Below are 17,235 nucleotides of genomic sequence, written 5' to 3' on the forward strand. Positions count from 1 at the left end.
TCTAATAATAAATCTCAATACTCAGGGGTCCCGAACAATCAAGTTTGAAAGTAAAAATACGCTACGTCATGGGTTCACCCCGCATACTGTACTATCACCATGACTTGCATCACATAAGTAGACCGACCTGCATCTTGGCAGCTTGGCATCTTGGCGTGTCTTGGCATCTATCTCTCTGCTATTCACGAACATCACTATCTCTCACTTGACGATTACGATGGTGTCGCAACATGTTCTCGAGCTCTGTCAAGCCACCGATTCAGTCAGCTCAGTCCTTGCGAGAACCCCCACAGAAGCGCCTGGAGACATTGTCAAGCAGCTCTATGGGCACTACAAAAAAGACGTGCACTATGAACCAGAAGGATATGGACATCGCTTTACCCCGTCTTCCCTTCAGTCGCTGAAGCTGGAGCTGGCCTTCAATTGCGGTCGTTGGGGTCCATCGCGTCCCAGTCCTCTCTTCCTACAAGCTTTTGCCGATTCCCTGAACTGTTTAGATGCAGATCCCATGTCTGGAGTGGTCTCCCCTCCATTAATTGGATCTCATGGAACAGTACCACTCACTGTCATTGCACCGTTGGCAGACATCATCCGCCATGTGTCAAACATGATTGTCCGCGCTGAGAAAGAGGTCTTCTTCATCACATGTTCGTGGTCCCCGAGTGTGGCACAAAGACTGGTCAGAGATGCTCTGGTAGAGCTGTCGAGAAGAGCTGGGGAGAGGGGGGAGAGGGTGGTGGTGAAGATGATGTACGACAAGGCATCGGCTTCGAATGCATTCGACGCCCATCAAGCGGTGAAGCCGGAAGCATATTCAGGCAAGGCCATTCTGTTGCCAAAGCCAGAAGAGATACCCAATCTAGATTTCCAGGTCGTCAGTCTCCATAGGCTGGTTTTAGGAACACTTCACGCCAAGTTCTGTGTCGTGGATCGCAAACAAGCGGCCGTTATGAGCAATAACATGGAAGACAATGATAACGTGGAGATGATGACCCATTTGGAAGGGCCAATCGTGGATAGTATCTACGACACGGCGTTGATCACCTGGAATAACCATCTCGTCCCTACACTTCCTTCCCACAGCACGCCAGCAACTAATGGTGGTCTTCCCACATCCAATACAGAGCCCATCTACCTCGACCGAACACTCCCTCAAGGACAAGGCGAAATAGCAGCCGAGGGACGGGTACATGCAGAACGCCTTCCAGAGCACATGCCAGGTGATCCTCACTACGACACCACCATCAACAGCGAAATAATCCGCATGCAAGCCTGCTACTCCACCAAACCCCACGAAACTCACCTGCAAGCCATAAACCGCCAACTCAACCTCGCATGCAAAGACCCCATTCCCCCCTCCGGCCCTGACATCCCAGACGGCCAAGAAATGACCCCCTACATCACCAGCATGACATCCGCCCCCGTACCCATGGCCCTAGTATCCCGCCCCCCCTACGGCCCCCCCAACAGCAAAAACGTTTACGTCCCCCAGAACGAAGCCTGGCTCTCCCTAATCCGCAACGCCACCCGCACAATCTTCATCCAAACCCCGGACCTCAACGCCGCGCCCCTGATCCCCGCCCTAGCAGCCGCCCTGAAGCGTGGTATCCAGGTCACCTACTACGTCTGCTTCGGCTACAACGACGCTGGCGAGATAATCCCCGGCCAAGGCGGCACCAACGACCAGGCCGCGCAGACCCTCGTGCGCTCCATCTCCGCCGCTGAGCGCCAACGCCTGAAAACCTGCTACTATGTCGGCAAGGACCAGGACCACCCCATTCATCAGTCCTTCAAGCAGCGCTCTTGCCATATCAAGCTCCTGATTGTTGATGAACATGTGGGGATTCAGGGTAGTGGCAATCAGGATACGCAGAGTTGGTACCATAGCCAGGAAATCAACGTCATGCTTGATAGCGCGGCCATCTGCGCGCAGTGGAGAGAAGGTATAGAACGGAATCAGAATACGAGTCGTTTTGGCGAGGCGGCTGAAGATGGGATTTGGAGGGATGGGCAGGGCAGGCCGGGGACGGGGTATATGGGGGATCCGGGGAAGATGGAGGGGTTGATTAAGGGGGTTAAGGGGATGTTAAAGAAGGTGCAGGATAAAGGGGGTTTCTAAGTGGGGGTCCTTTCTTCAACGAGACGTTTTGAAAGAGACGGGAATTGATTGTTGGATTTCCTTTTGGGTGTTAGGTTGGGTAGGTAAATTGGCGCTAGCCTATGCTATGAATTTACGAATATATCATATGGGATGAATCACAAGTAGGAATTTCATACGCCCCTTTTGGATACAGCTCTCAAGGCCCCTTTTACTTACTTGGTGCTTTATACCTACCTACCTACCTACCTCTACCTTCTACCTCAATCTCAATCTCAATATAATATAATCCAATCATTCCGCACAAAGCCATCTACTGTAATAATTCTTCAACTCCCTACGCATACTACCCTCCCTACCTTACCTACCCTCTACCTCCATAAAAACAAAACCCCCATATACCATTACAATACAATACAATACAATCCTACAATTCAATCACACCAATAAATCTCCCAAATACTATACGTATAAACCACGGCTGGGAGGGATAGATACTTTAGGTGAAAAGAAGAGGTATCGCTGAAAGAGTCAAAGAGAAGAGAGTAGATGCACTTAAGCTACCTGCCTAGGTAGTTTGTTTGTTGTTACGACTTGCTATAGTATGTGCGAAGAGAGAGCGGACACTTATCAAATTTCATTCGTCGAATAATATAATGCATCGAAACAAATGCCAACATCTACTTAATATGCTCGCCAATTTCCAGGTTTAAATACTCCATTCCATGCCATCCATGACGCCTCAAATCCTCGAATATTCCCCTTCCCAAACGCCACGCCACAGTAAATGCAATGCTCACTCACTCATTCGCAGAAACCTTAACTTTCATACTATACTCCTCAGCCCAATCCCCCGCCGCCTCCCTCCGCTCCGCAGCCTCCTCCTCATACAGAATAAAATCATCTTCCCCCAACTCACTCGTCTCATCCCACAACTTCCGCCACTCCACCTCCAGATCCCCATTCCTCGGCACCGCCCAGATATTCTCCCTCAAACGCTTATGCCGCTCGCGATCTTCTTCGATGCGCTGTTCCACCTGTTTCTTATCCAGCTTGCCATGCGCATACGCGCCGCTGCCATTCCTCCCACCTGTACTCGTAGCTGTCATCTCCACATCGGCTGGGGAGGATGAGGGAAGGGTGTCGCGCTCCTTGAGACATTCTTCGATTTCTATGATTGTTTGGGGTAGTAGGAAGGACTTTTGTTGAAGGGCTTGAAGGACGCGCCGCACTACTTTTACGTTGGCCGCCCCGGATCCGTCTTCGGGCGCCACGGCGTCGACGACGCGGAGGATGTCGCGCTCCATCATGCGGATGTAGGCTGTGTGGGATTCGCGGGCTGATGCATCGCAGAGGTGTTCAATGAAGTACATTATGTTTGCACGGTTGTTCATTGTGTTCTGAGTTTTGCATTAATATTAGCTTTTTTGTCCATGTTATATGTAGGTTTTTTTTGTAAGTGAGGAGAATTGCTTACACGCTCCAACTGTTCGAGAATACAAGAATGCAAATCCTCATCCATATCCCGATACTTCAACGCATACTGCGCCGCCTTATTCGCGCTGGTGACTGATGCATTGAGATGCTGCAGCAGCTGCGTGAAGCGGATGCGCACTTCGAACGGATCCATTCTCTTTTGATTTTGGGTGGTGGTACCGTGGCCACGGTCGGGGATAGGCACGCTGCTGCTGTTCACGACGGGGTCATGGTTGTAGCTGTGGCTCTCGAAGGGATCGCGGAGCTTGGAGGAGGGCGGAGGGGATGTGAAATCGTAGTCGAGGTTGGTGGAGTGAGAGAAAGACATGGTGGAGTGAGTGAGAAGTAAGAGTTGGTCTGTGCTGCTGCGCCTGACTGGGTTGGGATGCAGTGTGGAGGGGCAGTTGAGTAGATCCTTGTCTTGTTCTGTATGTACTACAAAAGGCTTCAAGAACTTTTCAAGTCAAGCAGACAGAAAAGGCTGTGTTGAAGAAAAGATGGCAAGCAACGGTGAAAAAGGATCAGAGATGACTTTGACAGTCTTGGGCTGCGGTATGTCTTTTGCAAATTCAATGCAATCAATTCAATCCACTCAATTGACCCGTTTGCAAACAAGCAGGCATAACAAACAAGACCAAGGCTGACAACAATTCACAGGTACAATGGGCATAGCAATCCTCTCCGGGATCCTCTCTTCCCTCTCCTCCTCATCCCCATCCACAAACACATCCACCTCCACCTCCACATCAACAGAAACACCCTCCCGCCTCCCCTCCCGCTTCATCGCTTGCGTCCGAACCCCCACCCGAGCATCCCAAATCCAAACCGCCCTCTCCTCCCACCTAAACGTCGTCTCCATCGTCCAAAATGAAAATGTCCGCGCCTGCACCGAAGCAGACATCATCCTCCTCGCCTGCAAACCCTACATGGTATCCTCCATCCTAGCCGCAGAAGGCATGCGCACTGCTTTGCAGAACAAACTCCTCATCAGCATCTGCGCCGGCGTGACCAAAGAAGCAATCCTCGACTCCCTCTCCCTCTCCCCGGGTGAAGAAGCACCGACAGTCATCCGCGCAATGCCCAACACGGCGTCCCAGATCCGCGAATCCATGACCGTAATCGCAACCTCCACCCCGCCCCTACCCACCGAGACAGAAGCCCTCGTAACCTGGATCTTCAAACGCATCGGCGACGTCGTCTACCTGCCCGCTTCCAACATGGACGCCTCGACCGCATTGTGCGGATCCGGGCCTGCCTTCTTCGCGCTCGTGCTGGAGGCTGCTATCGATGGCGCCGTCGCGATGGGCATCCCGAGAGCAGAGGCCCAGCGTATGGCGGCGCAGACCATGAGGGGCGCGGCGGGGCTGGTGCTTAATGGCGAGCATCCGGCGATACTGAGGGATAAGGTTACGACGCCTGGAGGGTGTACGATTGGAGGCTTGCTGGTGCTGGAGGAGGGTATGGTTAGGGGGACGGTGGCGAAGGCTGTTAGGGAGGCGACGGGGGTGGCGGCGTTGTTGGGGAAGGGTGTTCAGGGGGTTAATGGAACGAGGAGGTTAGAGTAAAGTAGCATAGAGGGGTTAGAGGTGAGAGATAGATAGTTAGACATGTACTGGTATTAGACGCCAGTCTGTAGAAGTAAACTTTGTTTATTCATTCAAATCATATCCGTGCCATGCCGTGATGTATGTAACGCCGTATCTAGTTCATAAACATATGATAACGCCATTCTCCTTATGACCCCCAGCTTGAGCCCTCAGTCGCATTCCCATGGTATAAATTATAAACCCCTTTTCTAAGCAAGTTTAACCTTCTTGGCACTAGGCTCCTCCGACTTCCCCCCGCTCTCCCCCTCCTCCCCTCCATCTCCCTCCAAGCCCCTCTTCTCCCCCGTCGGCGCCTTCGCCCTATCACCAAAAGCCCTCAACAGTCTGGCATAATCCGCCTCCACGCCCCCCAACGCCTGCTCCAGCTTCTCAATCCTCTCACTGCGATCCAGCTGCATAAGGGTATCCTTATTATGCTTATACAGCCTCTTCTTAACCCACAGCTGCCACAGATGATACTCGTGCTTCTTCTCCTTTAGATTCGGCACATCCTTCGTTGAATGTTCGACCAGCAGAGATTGTTTGACCGCTGGGTGTATGAGTGAGAGGAGTTGCATCTCGACGACGCGGAAGAATTGTCTCGGTGCGATTTTCAGTTTCGTGCGCAGCGTCTCGAGGAGGGGCAGGTCGAGGATGTTGCGTGGTACGGGGCCGGTGTGGCGGGGCATGGCTGACTTGTTTATACGGAGCGCTGTGAATTCGGGGATTGTTCGAAGACGAGCTAGATCGTTCAGATCTCTCATATCGTCAAATGCCTCGTTCGGATCCTCGACCGTAATCTCGATCGTGCTCTTGTCTTGGAGATAGTAGTCGAAGATTGCATTGTAGAAACGAGAACCGTTTCCTCCGCCGTGGTAGGGTGGCAGGATGATGAATTGAGATATCCGTGAGCGGCATGGTAGGTCTGAGAAGGATGTTTTTGGGAGAGGGAGCGTGAAGTCTAGGTAGGCTTCTTGCTCGATACGCTGTTTCTTTACTGGCGATTTTCCGGATTTGGTAAGCGGTTGGTATAAAAAGTATCGGTAGACTGTCGAGTAGCCAACGAATTCATATGTCCCAGCTAGAGTCTTCTTGTAAAGGAAGAATACCGTCCATCTATCCAGATTTGCCTCTGAATCATCCAGATCGATCATTGTCCCGCCTTCAATGAAGAAAGGAACTAGTATTTGAAGCCGCTTGACCAGTTGCTTTACAGTCACGTCCGCAAGGCTACCCTTCCATACCTCAAAGCACTCATCTCCTTTGCCTGAAACCGTCGTCCATAATTCTCCCGGTGGGCTCCATTCCGCAGACGAGGGATCTTTGATCGCAGCCTCAAATACGGAAATCTTTTCAAACGCAGCTATATTCTGTCAGAACTTGAGCAAATATGACAACATCATAACCTACTCTTCGGCAGAAACTCCTCCAGCGCACCCTTCACATCCGTAGGTTCCACGTCCCCAACCGGTTTATATTTCTTATTGTATGTAACCTGCAAGACCGGGCGCATATCACTGCTGTTGTATCGAAGATTGATCTTGAGGCCCTGGTAGCCAAAGATGGACTCTTCATCGCCGAAGATTGGGTATGTGAATTTGGGGTGGAAGGTTGAGAGCGTCTTTTGAGGGTTTACGAGGGAGATGTTGATGGCGTCATTGGCATTGGAAGACCCTGTGATGTAGGATTAGCATTGATAGTTGGAAACTTCAGTGTATGGGCTGGGCGCGCATTCCACGCATCTTGGTGGTTGTCGCAGTGCTTGTGGGATGTACAACTTGCGCCGGAGAGGGTAGACTTGCATTCAACTAAAGCTTCAGCCATCTTGTCTGCCATGATGATAGCTACTCTGCGTTTGCTCGTTGTCGGGATCGCGATGTCAGATTAATCATGTAGAAGGGAACAAATACAGCGGATTGCTGGAATTGAGGCGCGTAAATTGATTTTAAGGACGCGTTTGAGCTTGAGCTTGCAAGCGAGCGAGGATCCGATCATTCAGCCTTGTGGAGACGAGACCGACCTCTAATCTGTCATCCCACGAAGTCAGCAACAATCCTTCGAAAGAGAATCGGCACGCCACGGTTGGATGCTCTGGTTATTTTATCGCATAATATCAGTTTCAAGAAGACGGATACCGCAATGTATCGGTAACAGCGCATCTCAATCGCATATACAGCTTCGTCGAATCAAGGGATCAAAATGTTGGACGGATTATTCATGCTGGTCATGTTGAGCGTGGTGATGGCATTGGCGTAAGTGAGGCTGTAAACCACATTGAAAAGCATCTACTAATTACTATACAGCTCATTCCTCGCCGGCGCATTACCATTGTCCATGAGCCTCTCCTCGTCGCAACTACGATTGATCTCCACCATTGGAATGGGAGTGCTTGTGGGTACATCGCTCATAGTCATCATCCCAGAAGGAATCGAAGCCGTATACACTGCGAAATCAGCGGGGCATTCGCATACGAGAAGGAGTTTACAGCTATGGGGAAGGGGGCTGAAGTCTCATGGCAGAGTAGTGCCAATCTAACCCCTCTGAACGTACGCAGGGCGGAAGACTCGATATCTGAACGAGAAGATGCCCCAGGGCTGGAAATAGAAGAGAAAGCCGTTCCAGCAGCCCCTACAACACCTACAGCATCCAAGCAGACAGACCCCCCTGAAAAGGCAGTCCAAGACTCATCACCAAAGAAAGACCACCACGACGAACCCAGCCCCCCAACATTCTACATCGGTCTTTCTCTAATACTCGGCTTCATCCTCATGTACCTAGTCGACAAACTCCCCCGCCACGCCTCCGAAAACATGCAACCACCTCCCCCCACCCGACACATCTCCCTCGACAATCTCTCCATGGGTCTCTCTTCCCCCTCCTCTCCAATTTCCGACCCAGAATCCGAATCCTTCCTACAATCCCTCGCGCCAACGCCTAAGCAAACCCGCAGTCTCGCTACAACCACTGGGCTGGTAATCCACGCCGCCGCAGACGGCATTGCCATGGGCGCAAGCGCTAGTACAGATAACACGAAGCTGGGCTTCATCATCTTCATCGCCATCATGGTGCATAAAGCGCCCGCGGCGTTCGGGCTTACAAGCGTGTTGCTGAAGCAAGGATTAAGCAAGAGGGCAGCGAGAGGGCATTTGATAATTTTCAGTCTCGCGGCGCCGTTTGGAGCGTTGAGTACGTGGGTCATGGTCAATATACTTGGAGGGGGCCATATTGAGGGGGAGAGGGGGCAGTGGTGGACGGGGATGTTGTTGTTATTTTCCGCGGGGACATTTCTGTAAGTCCTGTCCTTCTTCTACTCTCTACCTACTTAATTACTCTTGGGATTTTGCTCATGCGAAGAGATAGATATGTAGCCATGCACGCCATGCAAGACGACTCCACCCACACCACTTACGAACAAAACGGATACGCAGAAAACGGAAACAGCCAGCGCGCGAAACCCAAAACTCAGATGCGCGATACGTTTGCAGCGGTTGGGGGCATGTTGATACCGCTTTTGACGCAGTTTGGACATCATCATTAATCCATTGCTCGCGATTGCGCCAACGAGTGAAGAATACCTAGATAGATTATGTACCCGCTATGTTATATCATGCATCTTATGTGGGTTGATAGGCGTTACGGGATGAGCATGCGGGTAATATGGTTATATAGCTTGCAAGTAAACATAGTATAAGATGGAAGGAAAGAAAGAAAAGGTGTCGGTCTGTCTGTCTGTCTGTTCGCGTCTTCATCTCGGGATTCAAGTAAGTTAGTGATGACAAGGAAGTCTAGGTACATTTTGACGAAAGTAACTACACAGGCTGAACAAGTATATTGGTTTTATACCTAGAGTTCCATTTGCGTGGATCTTGATTCTGGATTACTGAAGAAGGGGGTCGCTTAATCTGTTCTTGGGCGTGGAGTTTATGCTAAAGTTTATCCGTATCTACCTGATCTTCTTGGCCAGGTAGGGCAGATATCTTTCCTTGGTGATAGATCGTTTAGTGTATTCCGTATAGCTAAGATAAATCTAGATTGTATTATGATATTTGAGATTTCCGTAAATTTTGTTTAAGTTATGTACTGTTTCGCGGCGGGGAAAAGGGGGTTAGCGAGGAGGATACAAGTAAGTCGAAGCTAAGGATCTAATATCTCCTATAGTCTTTAACTAATATAGCATAACTAAAAGGAGTAATAACTCTCTTCCTTGGCTTGAATTACAGTTGGTTATTAAGTAGGTGCAAGTACGGTTATTAATAAGCCAAAATAATATCGGTATTCTCGTGTTACTGTATTTTATAATGAGGCAGTGCACATGTCTCCCTGTTTCATGAGGTGCCCCTGCATTTCGCAGCGTCGCACGTTAAAGTCATGTGTGACGTTGGGTCTAAAGTCAGGGGGTCATGAGGTTGATTGGTAGATTAATTATGGTTTAATGGTTGCGGCTGATTTGTAGATACGAAATATGAGACTTTGAATGAAATGAAAGAAAGTCGCTGGACGTGATGGATGCGGATGATATTTGATAAATATAGAACTTATCACATCTGTCCTTTGTATAGTACTTGGTGAAAATGATACAGGTTGAAAAGAAAAAATGACCTGGTTTTGGTCGAGGTGAGTAATGGAGTCCGCGTGCCAACAAAACGTGAATATGTAAAACAGTGTAAATGACTAGATGGATAATTACTTCGTATATCTACATAGCCTTCAAATACTCCCTATGTATCTTCTTTCCCTCTGTCATGCTTTCTCTGCAAGTCATCCCGTAAACTCGGATTTCTAAACGCCCATTCGCTCTTCTAAGTGGATAAGTTCCCCCCTCCCCCCCTGCAATTGCCGGTGGTACAGTAACCCTGCAAGCCCAACGCTCAGCTCCACCGCCGCTTGAGACAGTGGAGTGGAAGAGACGACAACCTCCTCCTCTATTCATCCCGTTCAATTCCCATAGCGACGCGCGACACCGAGACGACAAAGACGACAGGATACCCATTGATAAAGCCGGCAGCACGAGGGTCAAGGGCCAGATTTCACGATTTCGTCCGCATTCATACATAACCCCCTACTCGACATTCATTCGAGCCCAGCCTGTCCTGTACAGTAAAATTCGCATACAGCACTCCAGTCCAGTAGCACGACTCAACTCCTTTTAACTGCCTCTTCTCACCCATCTTACCACCCCTGAAAACGACAAATCCCAATCCATATGATAATCATAACGTCTGCCGAGTGTACATATCATATGAACTATCAACATTTCTACCCGCAACGCAGCTTCTACGGCAACTAGCTAGTCCGGTCCAGCAAGGTTCCACAAGATCCAGACCTCACCGTAAAAGCATCGCCGACGATCCACCCCGCCTGCCATCATTAAACCCTACTCCACCGTCCCGAATCACAATATCGCCAGGGTATACGACCAGAGAAGTAACGATGGAGGGTTACAGACCTTTGAGTCTGACTGAAAGAAGGGCTTCGATGGGTTTCAACCCAGATGACGGCGATCTCTCTCCCACCACCCGCGCAACCCTAACCCTCAACACCACGAATAATGTACGCTTGCCCTCTCGAGTCGAAAAGATCGTGCAGACACGGCCACGAGGGCCTCCGACCCCTAATATGATGACCCCGTCAGCAGACCCAGACTCCCCAACACATTCGAGCCATGATCCGCCCCCACCCCCTACACCAGCAGCGAGTCCAGGTCCGGACCATCCACAGCCGGATTGGAGCCAAGCAGGAGACGAGGAAGATGTTTATTTGTCAGATATGCGAGTGCGTTTCAATACCAGCTCCTACCCGGAGCGGACAAGGCTGCTGGCCGATCTGTTGAACATATGTACCAGCCGGGAGCTCAGCTTTGTACGGCAGTACATAGATCCTTTGCTAAAGAAAGACCCTTTCACCAGTCTACCAAATGAGATATGTTTACGGGTAAGATATGCAATTGTGCCTAGACTCTCCGTCCCCTGCTAATTCCTGCAATAGATACTCTCTTTCATCGACGACCCCAAGGTCCTCGCTCGCGCATCTCAGGTCTCGCAAAGATGGCGAGAATTACTGGCTGATGATGTAACATGGATGAAGTTGTGTGCAAAACACGATTACGGGCGGAGGATGTCAGAAGCGCATATCAGCACGCCTCCCTTCTCCTCGCTACGACCTCCCCCAAACCCAATATTTGGATATTTTGACGGCGAAACACCGACTTATTCATATCCAGGGGCGACAGCAGTAGCACCGCATGTTCCTGGCAATTCGAGGAGTTTTGATAGTGCTACCAGTTCGAATGCTTTGAGGAGGCCGAAGATTAGATCATACAAGTCGCATTTTAAACAAAGATACTTGGTGGAGACGGCATGGAGGACTGGTGGAAGAAACATTGCGAGGCATATTACGCAGGATCAAGGGGTGGTGACAAGTCTACATCTTACGCCTAAATACATTGTGGTGGCGCTGGATAATGCGAAGATTCATGTATTCAACACGGATGGGAATCAACAAAAAACGTTGCAGGGGCACGTCATGGGTGTTTGGGCTATGGTTCCTTGGGAGGATACTCTTGTTAGTGGAGGATGTGATAGAGACGTCCGGGTGTGGGATATGTCTACTGGGTATGTATTTTGCAGGATGGTTGGATGATCCCGATACTGACTAAATCATAGCGAGAGCCTACATACTCTTCGAGGGCATACGTCGACAGTACGTTGCTTGAAAATGTCAGATGCGAACACAGCCATTTCTGGCTCACGAGATACGACACTGAGAGTTTGGGATATCAAAACTGGACTTTGCAAAAATGTCCTCGTGGGTCATCAAGCCAGCGTCAGGTGTCTGGAGATCAAGGGTGATATTGTGGTTTCCGGCAGTTATGATACAACTGCAAGGGTTTGGAGTATTTCTGAAGGGAGGTGTCTCCGGACGCTTACCGGGCATTTCTCTCAGATTTACGCCATTGCTTTTGATGGCTCAAGAATAGCAACAGGCAGTCTAGATACAAGTGTGAGGATATGGGATCCAAATAATGGGTAAGTAAATCGTGGTACATGCTGAATCCTTCGCTAATGCCTTTTCTTAGCGCTTGCGTAGCAATTCTTCAAGGCCATACTTCCTTGGTTGGTCAGCTTCAGATGCGCGGGAATACTCTCGTGACTGGTGGGTCTGATGGTTCAGTACGAGTCTGGTCCTTGGAAAAGATGGCACCCATACATAGATTGGCTGCTCATGATAATAGTGTGACGAGTTTGCAATTTGACGATACCCGGGTCGTGAGTGGAGGTAGTGATGGCAGAGTCAAGGTCTGGGATTTGAAGACTGGTGTATTGGTCAGGGAACTCACCGCTCCTGCTGATGCAGTATGGAGAGTTGCATTTGAAGAGGAAAAGTGTGTTGTGATGGCCAGCCGATCAAATCGGACAATTATGGAGGTATGTAGTCTTTTTCCGTTGCGAGATGTTTACTCACATTGTCAGGTTTGGTCATTCTCTCCCCCTGAAGAGCAACTATACGAAAGGGATACTCTCGTCCAACGCCTACTATCCACAACCCCGAGGCCATTAAGTGCTCTCGAATACCGATCAAATCCGAATGCTCAAGACCAACCGATGTCGGGACTGCTTTCACAAGAAGCTGCTTACTGCAAAGACGATGTGGACATGACGGATGCGGGGCCATCAACGGCACCACCTCAAGCCACAGGGCCAACGTTCTTCCACGATGATGACTGATCAACTTGTCACCGGTGCAAGTTGACCTTCACCATACAGATTGAACGATCATGTACCAGTTTATACTGTCCGGTCTACAACACACGCACGGTATGCGTGCCAGCGGCTAAGCTCCCTCTACCACCCACCCTCCTCGATTTGAAATCACCAGCTAGCCGCGTGCATTTTTAGATGCTTATACTTACATGAACGCATATCACTCAGGTCACAAAACCTCTTATCTTATCTTCATGCATGCCTCGGCGTTTTAATGTCTTTTTTTCGTCGGATACCATGGTATCTGCGGAGTGTCTGGTTTATGCATGGGAGTTTATTGGAACATGGCCAGAATGGATTGGGAATGGGATAGGTTGGGATTTGCATTAGCGTTGGGATGACTTTTGTAGAGACGGATAAGTGTGGTAAATTAAAAGAACATGGTATTAAACACTTAGTCCAGGAGTGAGTGAATGGTGATGTGAAGTGTGAGAACAATGACTTTTTGACGCCGCAATATTTCTAGTATCCGTCAGTGTGAATTCCATCTCCCATCTTTAATTATATCCAAGAAGGAGAGACAGAAAGTACCAAAGGAGGCAGTTATTAAGTCGGGATAATGTCGGGTTGGGTCATTGGCGCTATACCACAAACAGACTACGGCAACGCAAATCCCGAAAGCTCCCAACGACATTTTGGCAGAACTCCAGAAACGGGCCGGCGCGAAAGCTTTACCTCTATTCTTCCTCCTCCACCTCCCTCACATACAACTCCCTCCTCACACAATGCTATCCCGAGCACTGAGGACTTCCCGGCCTGCGGGTCTACGCAGCAATGCCTTCTCGAGGGTTGCGCTGAGCAAGAGAACTGTCACGACGGATGCTGCGAGCGCGCATGCAGATAAGGATGCTGTTCCTCAGGTAAGATTAGCCTCAATTGCATCCGGAATTGATGGGAAGTGGTGGATGGCATGGAATCGAACGGGATAATGAGGATTGATGCTGATGGGGACATTCTATAGGAAGATGATAAGCCTTTCCAGGTCCAATTATCTGATGAGTCTTTCGAGACGTATGAGCTGGACCCCCCAGCGTATACGCTTGATACTACCAAGAAGGAGTTGAAGCAGATGTATCGCGATATGGTTTCTGTTCGGTGAGTTACGTCTACTGCCACGCAATGCAGTTCAATGAATCAGCTTGAGAAGAAATGGGAACAGAATAGGACTAATGGGATCTATATAGACGCATGGAAATGGCCGCCGACAGACTCTACAAAGAGAAGAAAATCCGCGGTTTCTGCCATCTCTCAACTGGTCAAGAAGCTGTCGCCATTGGCATTGAACACTCCCTCACAAAAGAAGACGATATCATCACCGCCTACCGTTGTCACGGCTTCGCATATATGCGTGGCGGCTCTGTCAAATCCATCATCGGCGAACTGCTCGGACGCCGTCACGGTATTGCGTACGGCAAGGGAGGCTCTATGCACATGTTTGCTAAGGGTTTCTATGGTGGAAACGGTATAGTGGGCGCTCAGGTCCCGGTTGGTGCCGGTCTGGCGTTTGCGCATCAGTATAATGGAAATAAGAATACGACTGTTGCGTTGTATGGTGATGGTGCCAGTAATCAGGGACAGGTGTTCGAGGCGTTTAATATGGCCAAGTTGTGGAAGTTGCCGATTCTGTTTGGGTGCGAGAGTATGTCCACTCCCTGTTTCCTTCTGCCTCATTCCTCACTCTTCGGGCTCGACATTGGGATTGGATGCATGTGTATTAACGATGCTTCTAGACAACAAGTACGGTATGGGAACAGCAGCCAACCGCTCCTCGGCCTCAACCGAATACTATAAGCGCGGCCAATACATACCCGGCCTAAAAGTAAACGGCATGGATGTTCTTGCTGTTAAAGCTGCCGTCGCTTACGGCAAAGCCTACACAGCCGCTGGCCACGGTCCCATGGTTATTGAATACGTAACCTACCGCTACGGAGGACACTCCATGTCGGACCCCGGCACCACATACCGTACCCGTGAGGAAATCCAACGCATGCGCTCCACCCAAGACCCCATCGCTGGCCTCAAGCATAAACTCATCGAGTGGAACGTCACGACTGAAGAAGAGCTCAAGAATATCGATAAGGAGGCTCGCGCGGCGGTTGACGCTGAGGTCAAGGAGGCCGAGGAGATGCTTCCTCCCGATGCGACGCCGCAGATTCTGTTTGAGGATATTTACGTGCGGGGCAGTGAGCCGCAGTTTATGAGGGGTCGGGTGGTTGAGGAGAATTATTACTACTAAATCAATTGGTGGTGATGGATGGATGGATGGGAGGGTTGTATACTACTGAGTTACTAGCTGGGCTGGAAATTGCATAAGCGGTCCATAGATTTCCTTATTCGGTTGTAACCTATGCTATGCTCTTCCACCTCTACCATCTATTATCCCTTTGCTTTCCTTCCATTCATCATTTCTATCCAAGCAACCACCCCTTCGCATCTCCCTATATGCCCACCTTGATAAATTATTAATTACCAATATCCAATTATTCCCCATCCCGAGCCCCTTCCATCATACCCAACATTCCAAAACACGTTTATCTATAGAACGTCACCATATCGAAACCGTGACCGCATGTATAATACACTTCAATGCATTCATTGCTCCTATTTCCCCAATTTCTTCTGGCCTACTAACCTAAAGTCCGTCTCTCTTTTCACTCAAGGTGCGTCGTGCGAATAGAGAGATAAAACGTAAAGTAGAGCAACGTATAGGTAGGTAGATAGGGTGTTGTATGCCTCTGCGAACAGCGTGTATAGGAGAAAAAACAGCACAAGTTTAGCATAGAAGTGAAGAGTAGTTGGGTGTTGCTACAACTCAAACTTATGTCGTCTACTATCTTTACGTGGATCCTGTCAACTTTTGAAGTCCACAGAATGAGTAGCATAGCCGCCCGGTACAACTGAGCGTTTACTTGCCGCCATTTACTCATTCTGCACAACTTTCAACTATGAATATGTGAATTCGCTAAGCTAAGAATATATAAAAAAGTAATGTATGCAAAGAGCCGTTATTGCTCGCTGTTTAAGATCATAGGCATATATTTAAATACAAAAAAGACATCGAATACAAAAACTGCAAAACCTTGTGGCCAGCCGCAGCTGACTCAGGATAAACCCTAGCATGCCAGCATTAAAGGGTTTTTACAATTCCTACTTGCCCAACACAATTTGTTCTAACCCACTTAGCCAAGTGGGCGCCTCTTGTGTTCGACGACAGATTTTGTATTAAATGAATATAAGAAGTATGGCAGGAATTTAGGCTTCTGCGCCGAAGATTTAGCGGGTTGATATGGAAGGCTGAGGTGGAAGAGCAGTGTTGAACAAGACTGCCCAAGATTTGAGGTCGAGATCATACGAGTTTGGAGAAAGCATGCATCGTGATCATTCCTTAAACAAAACAACTTTCCAAGATCCACGAGAACGCACCTGGCCATTAATTAGTGAAAGAACCAATTATCAAATTGCTAGTAGATTCCAATCCGCATGTCACAAGTCGCATCCGTACCTCTCAATCAACAAACTTGGCAAATGAACTGGACTGAATGGGAATTTTGATTTTGTACACATCTCTAATACAGTATGGCCACAATCCTCTCTAACCTCATTCGTATCCACTCAAATCAATGCCTCCCACTATATCCTACAGACACCTTTAATTCATCTACTCCATGACAACCACACCACCCAAGCCCTTCAACGCAGCTACGATCTTCTCCGCCTCTTCCTTTGGCACACCCTCCTTCATCATTTTCGGCGCACTCTCCACAAACTTCTTACTGTCCACCAAACTTAAGCCCAACATGCTCTTAATCTCCTTGATGATCTTCGGCTTGGCGCTGGCTTCAAAGCTGTCCAGCTTCAGGTTGAACAGTGTTTTCTCTTGTTGCGCAGGAGCAGCTTCTTCTTCGACGACTGGGGCTGCAACAGCGGGTGCGGCTCCGCCACCTCCGAAACCGCCCATGGGCATGTCGGGGATGTTTAATCGAGTCTACTCAGATAGTTAGGTTAGCATTGATGGAGACTCGATGGGTAAAGATATGCAGGAAGATACCTTCAAGCTAGCCACCAGGTCTGCTGTCTCCAGGAGTGTCAATTGACTGATCTGATCTACAATGCCCGAGATCTTGGGATTCGACACTGTAGCTTCCGAGCTCGCCCATCTCCTCCTCTGTACCTGCGCGAGACATGTTCGGGGTGTTTGCATCCGCAGAGAGCGCACGCAGCTCCGAGCTGCTGTTTGGCAAGTCATTGACATGGTGGCGGTTGTTGATGGGGTGAGAGATGTGGATGGAGAGAGTTGAGGTTGTGAAGACGAGAA

The 17,235-nt window shown here is 49.3% G+C and overlaps 8 protein-coding genes across 8 annotated transcripts; 5 read left to right on the forward strand and 3 right to left on the reverse strand.

The window, feature by feature from the left end:
* Positions 1–217: 217 nt before the first annotated feature.
* LHYA1_G000308 (uncharacterized protein) lies at positions 218–2,119 on the forward strand (the record flags this gene model as incomplete). Its single annotated transcript, XM_031145300.1, has 1 exon — positions 218–2,119. One exon carries the CDS (start codon positions 218–220, stop codon positions 2,117–2,119), a length of 1,902 nt encoding a protein of 633 aa, XP_031009559.1.
* A 785-nt stretch (positions 2,120–2,904) lies between these two features.
* On the reverse strand, positions 2,905–3,902 carry ctk3 (CTD kinase subunit gamma; the record flags this gene model as incomplete). The annotated part of the gene is made up of 2 exons (XM_031145301.1): positions 2,905–3,498; positions 3,576–3,902. Coding segments are annotated over 2 exons (921 nt in total), but the record flags the coding sequence as incomplete, so codon positions are not given.
* Positions 3,903–4,071: 169 nt separating this feature from the next.
* P5CR_0 (Pyrroline-5-carboxylate reductase) lies at positions 4,072–5,139 on the forward strand (the record flags this gene model as incomplete). Its single annotated transcript, XM_031145302.1, has 2 exons — positions 4,072–4,126; positions 4,232–5,139. The coding sequence occupies 2 exons, from the start codon at positions 4,072–4,074 to the stop codon at positions 5,137–5,139; spliced, it is 963 nt and encodes a 320-aa protein (XP_031009500.1).
* A 230-nt stretch (positions 5,140–5,369) lies between these two features.
* On the reverse strand, positions 5,370–6,996 carry hat-1 (Histone acetyltransferase type B catalytic subunit; the record flags this gene model as incomplete). Its single annotated transcript, XM_031145303.1, has 3 exons — positions 5,370–6,523; positions 6,571–6,834; positions 6,936–6,996. 3 exons carry the CDS (start codon positions 6,994–6,996, stop codon positions 5,370–5,372), a joined length of 1,479 nt encoding a protein of 492 aa, XP_031009501.1.
* A 303-nt stretch (positions 6,997–7,299) lies between these two features.
* SLC39A9 (Zinc transporter) lies at positions 7,300–8,698 on the forward strand (the record flags this gene model as incomplete). The annotated part of the gene is made up of 4 exons (XM_031145304.1): positions 7,300–7,307; positions 7,352–7,412; positions 7,464–8,449; positions 8,521–8,698. The coding sequence occupies 4 exons, from the start codon at positions 7,300–7,302 to the stop codon at positions 8,696–8,698; spliced, it is 1,233 nt and encodes a 410-aa protein (XP_031009502.1).
* Positions 8,699–10,590: 1,892 nt separating this feature from the next.
* Positions 10,591–12,884, forward strand: Fbxw7 (F-box/WD repeat-containing protein; the record flags this gene model as incomplete). The annotated part of the gene is made up of 5 exons (XM_031145305.1): positions 10,591–11,091; positions 11,146–11,771; positions 11,823–12,185; positions 12,236–12,584; positions 12,630–12,884. 5 exons carry the CDS (start codon positions 10,591–10,593, stop codon positions 12,882–12,884), a joined length of 2,094 nt encoding a protein of 697 aa, XP_031009503.1.
* A 761-nt stretch (positions 12,885–13,645) lies between these two features.
* Positions 13,646–15,156, forward strand: PDA1 (Pyruvate dehydrogenase E1 component subunit alpha, mitochondrial; the record flags this gene model as incomplete). Its single annotated transcript, XM_031145306.1, has 4 exons — positions 13,646–13,780; positions 13,882–14,015; positions 14,105–14,559; positions 14,651–15,156. The coding sequence occupies 4 exons, from the start codon at positions 13,646–13,648 to the stop codon at positions 15,154–15,156; spliced, it is 1,230 nt and encodes a 409-aa protein (XP_031009496.1).
* Positions 15,157–16,578: 1,422 nt separating this feature from the next.
* MNP1_0 (54S ribosomal protein, mitochondrial) lies at positions 16,579–17,172 on the reverse strand (the record flags this gene model as incomplete). The annotated part of the gene is made up of 2 exons (XM_031145307.1): positions 16,579–16,905; positions 16,969–17,172. The coding sequence occupies 2 exons, from the start codon at positions 17,170–17,172 to the stop codon at positions 16,579–16,581; spliced, it is 531 nt and encodes a 176-aa protein (XP_031009497.1).
* Between the last annotated feature and the right edge of the window lie 63 nt (positions 17,173–17,235).

Source organism: Lachnellula hyalina (genome assembly GCF_007821495.1).
Source record: "Lachnellula hyalina strain CBS 185.66 chromosome Unknown contig00004, whole genome shotgun sequence".
Lineage (NCBI taxonomy): Eukaryota > Fungi > Ascomycota > Leotiomycetes > Helotiales > Lachnaceae > Lachnellula > Lachnellula hyalina.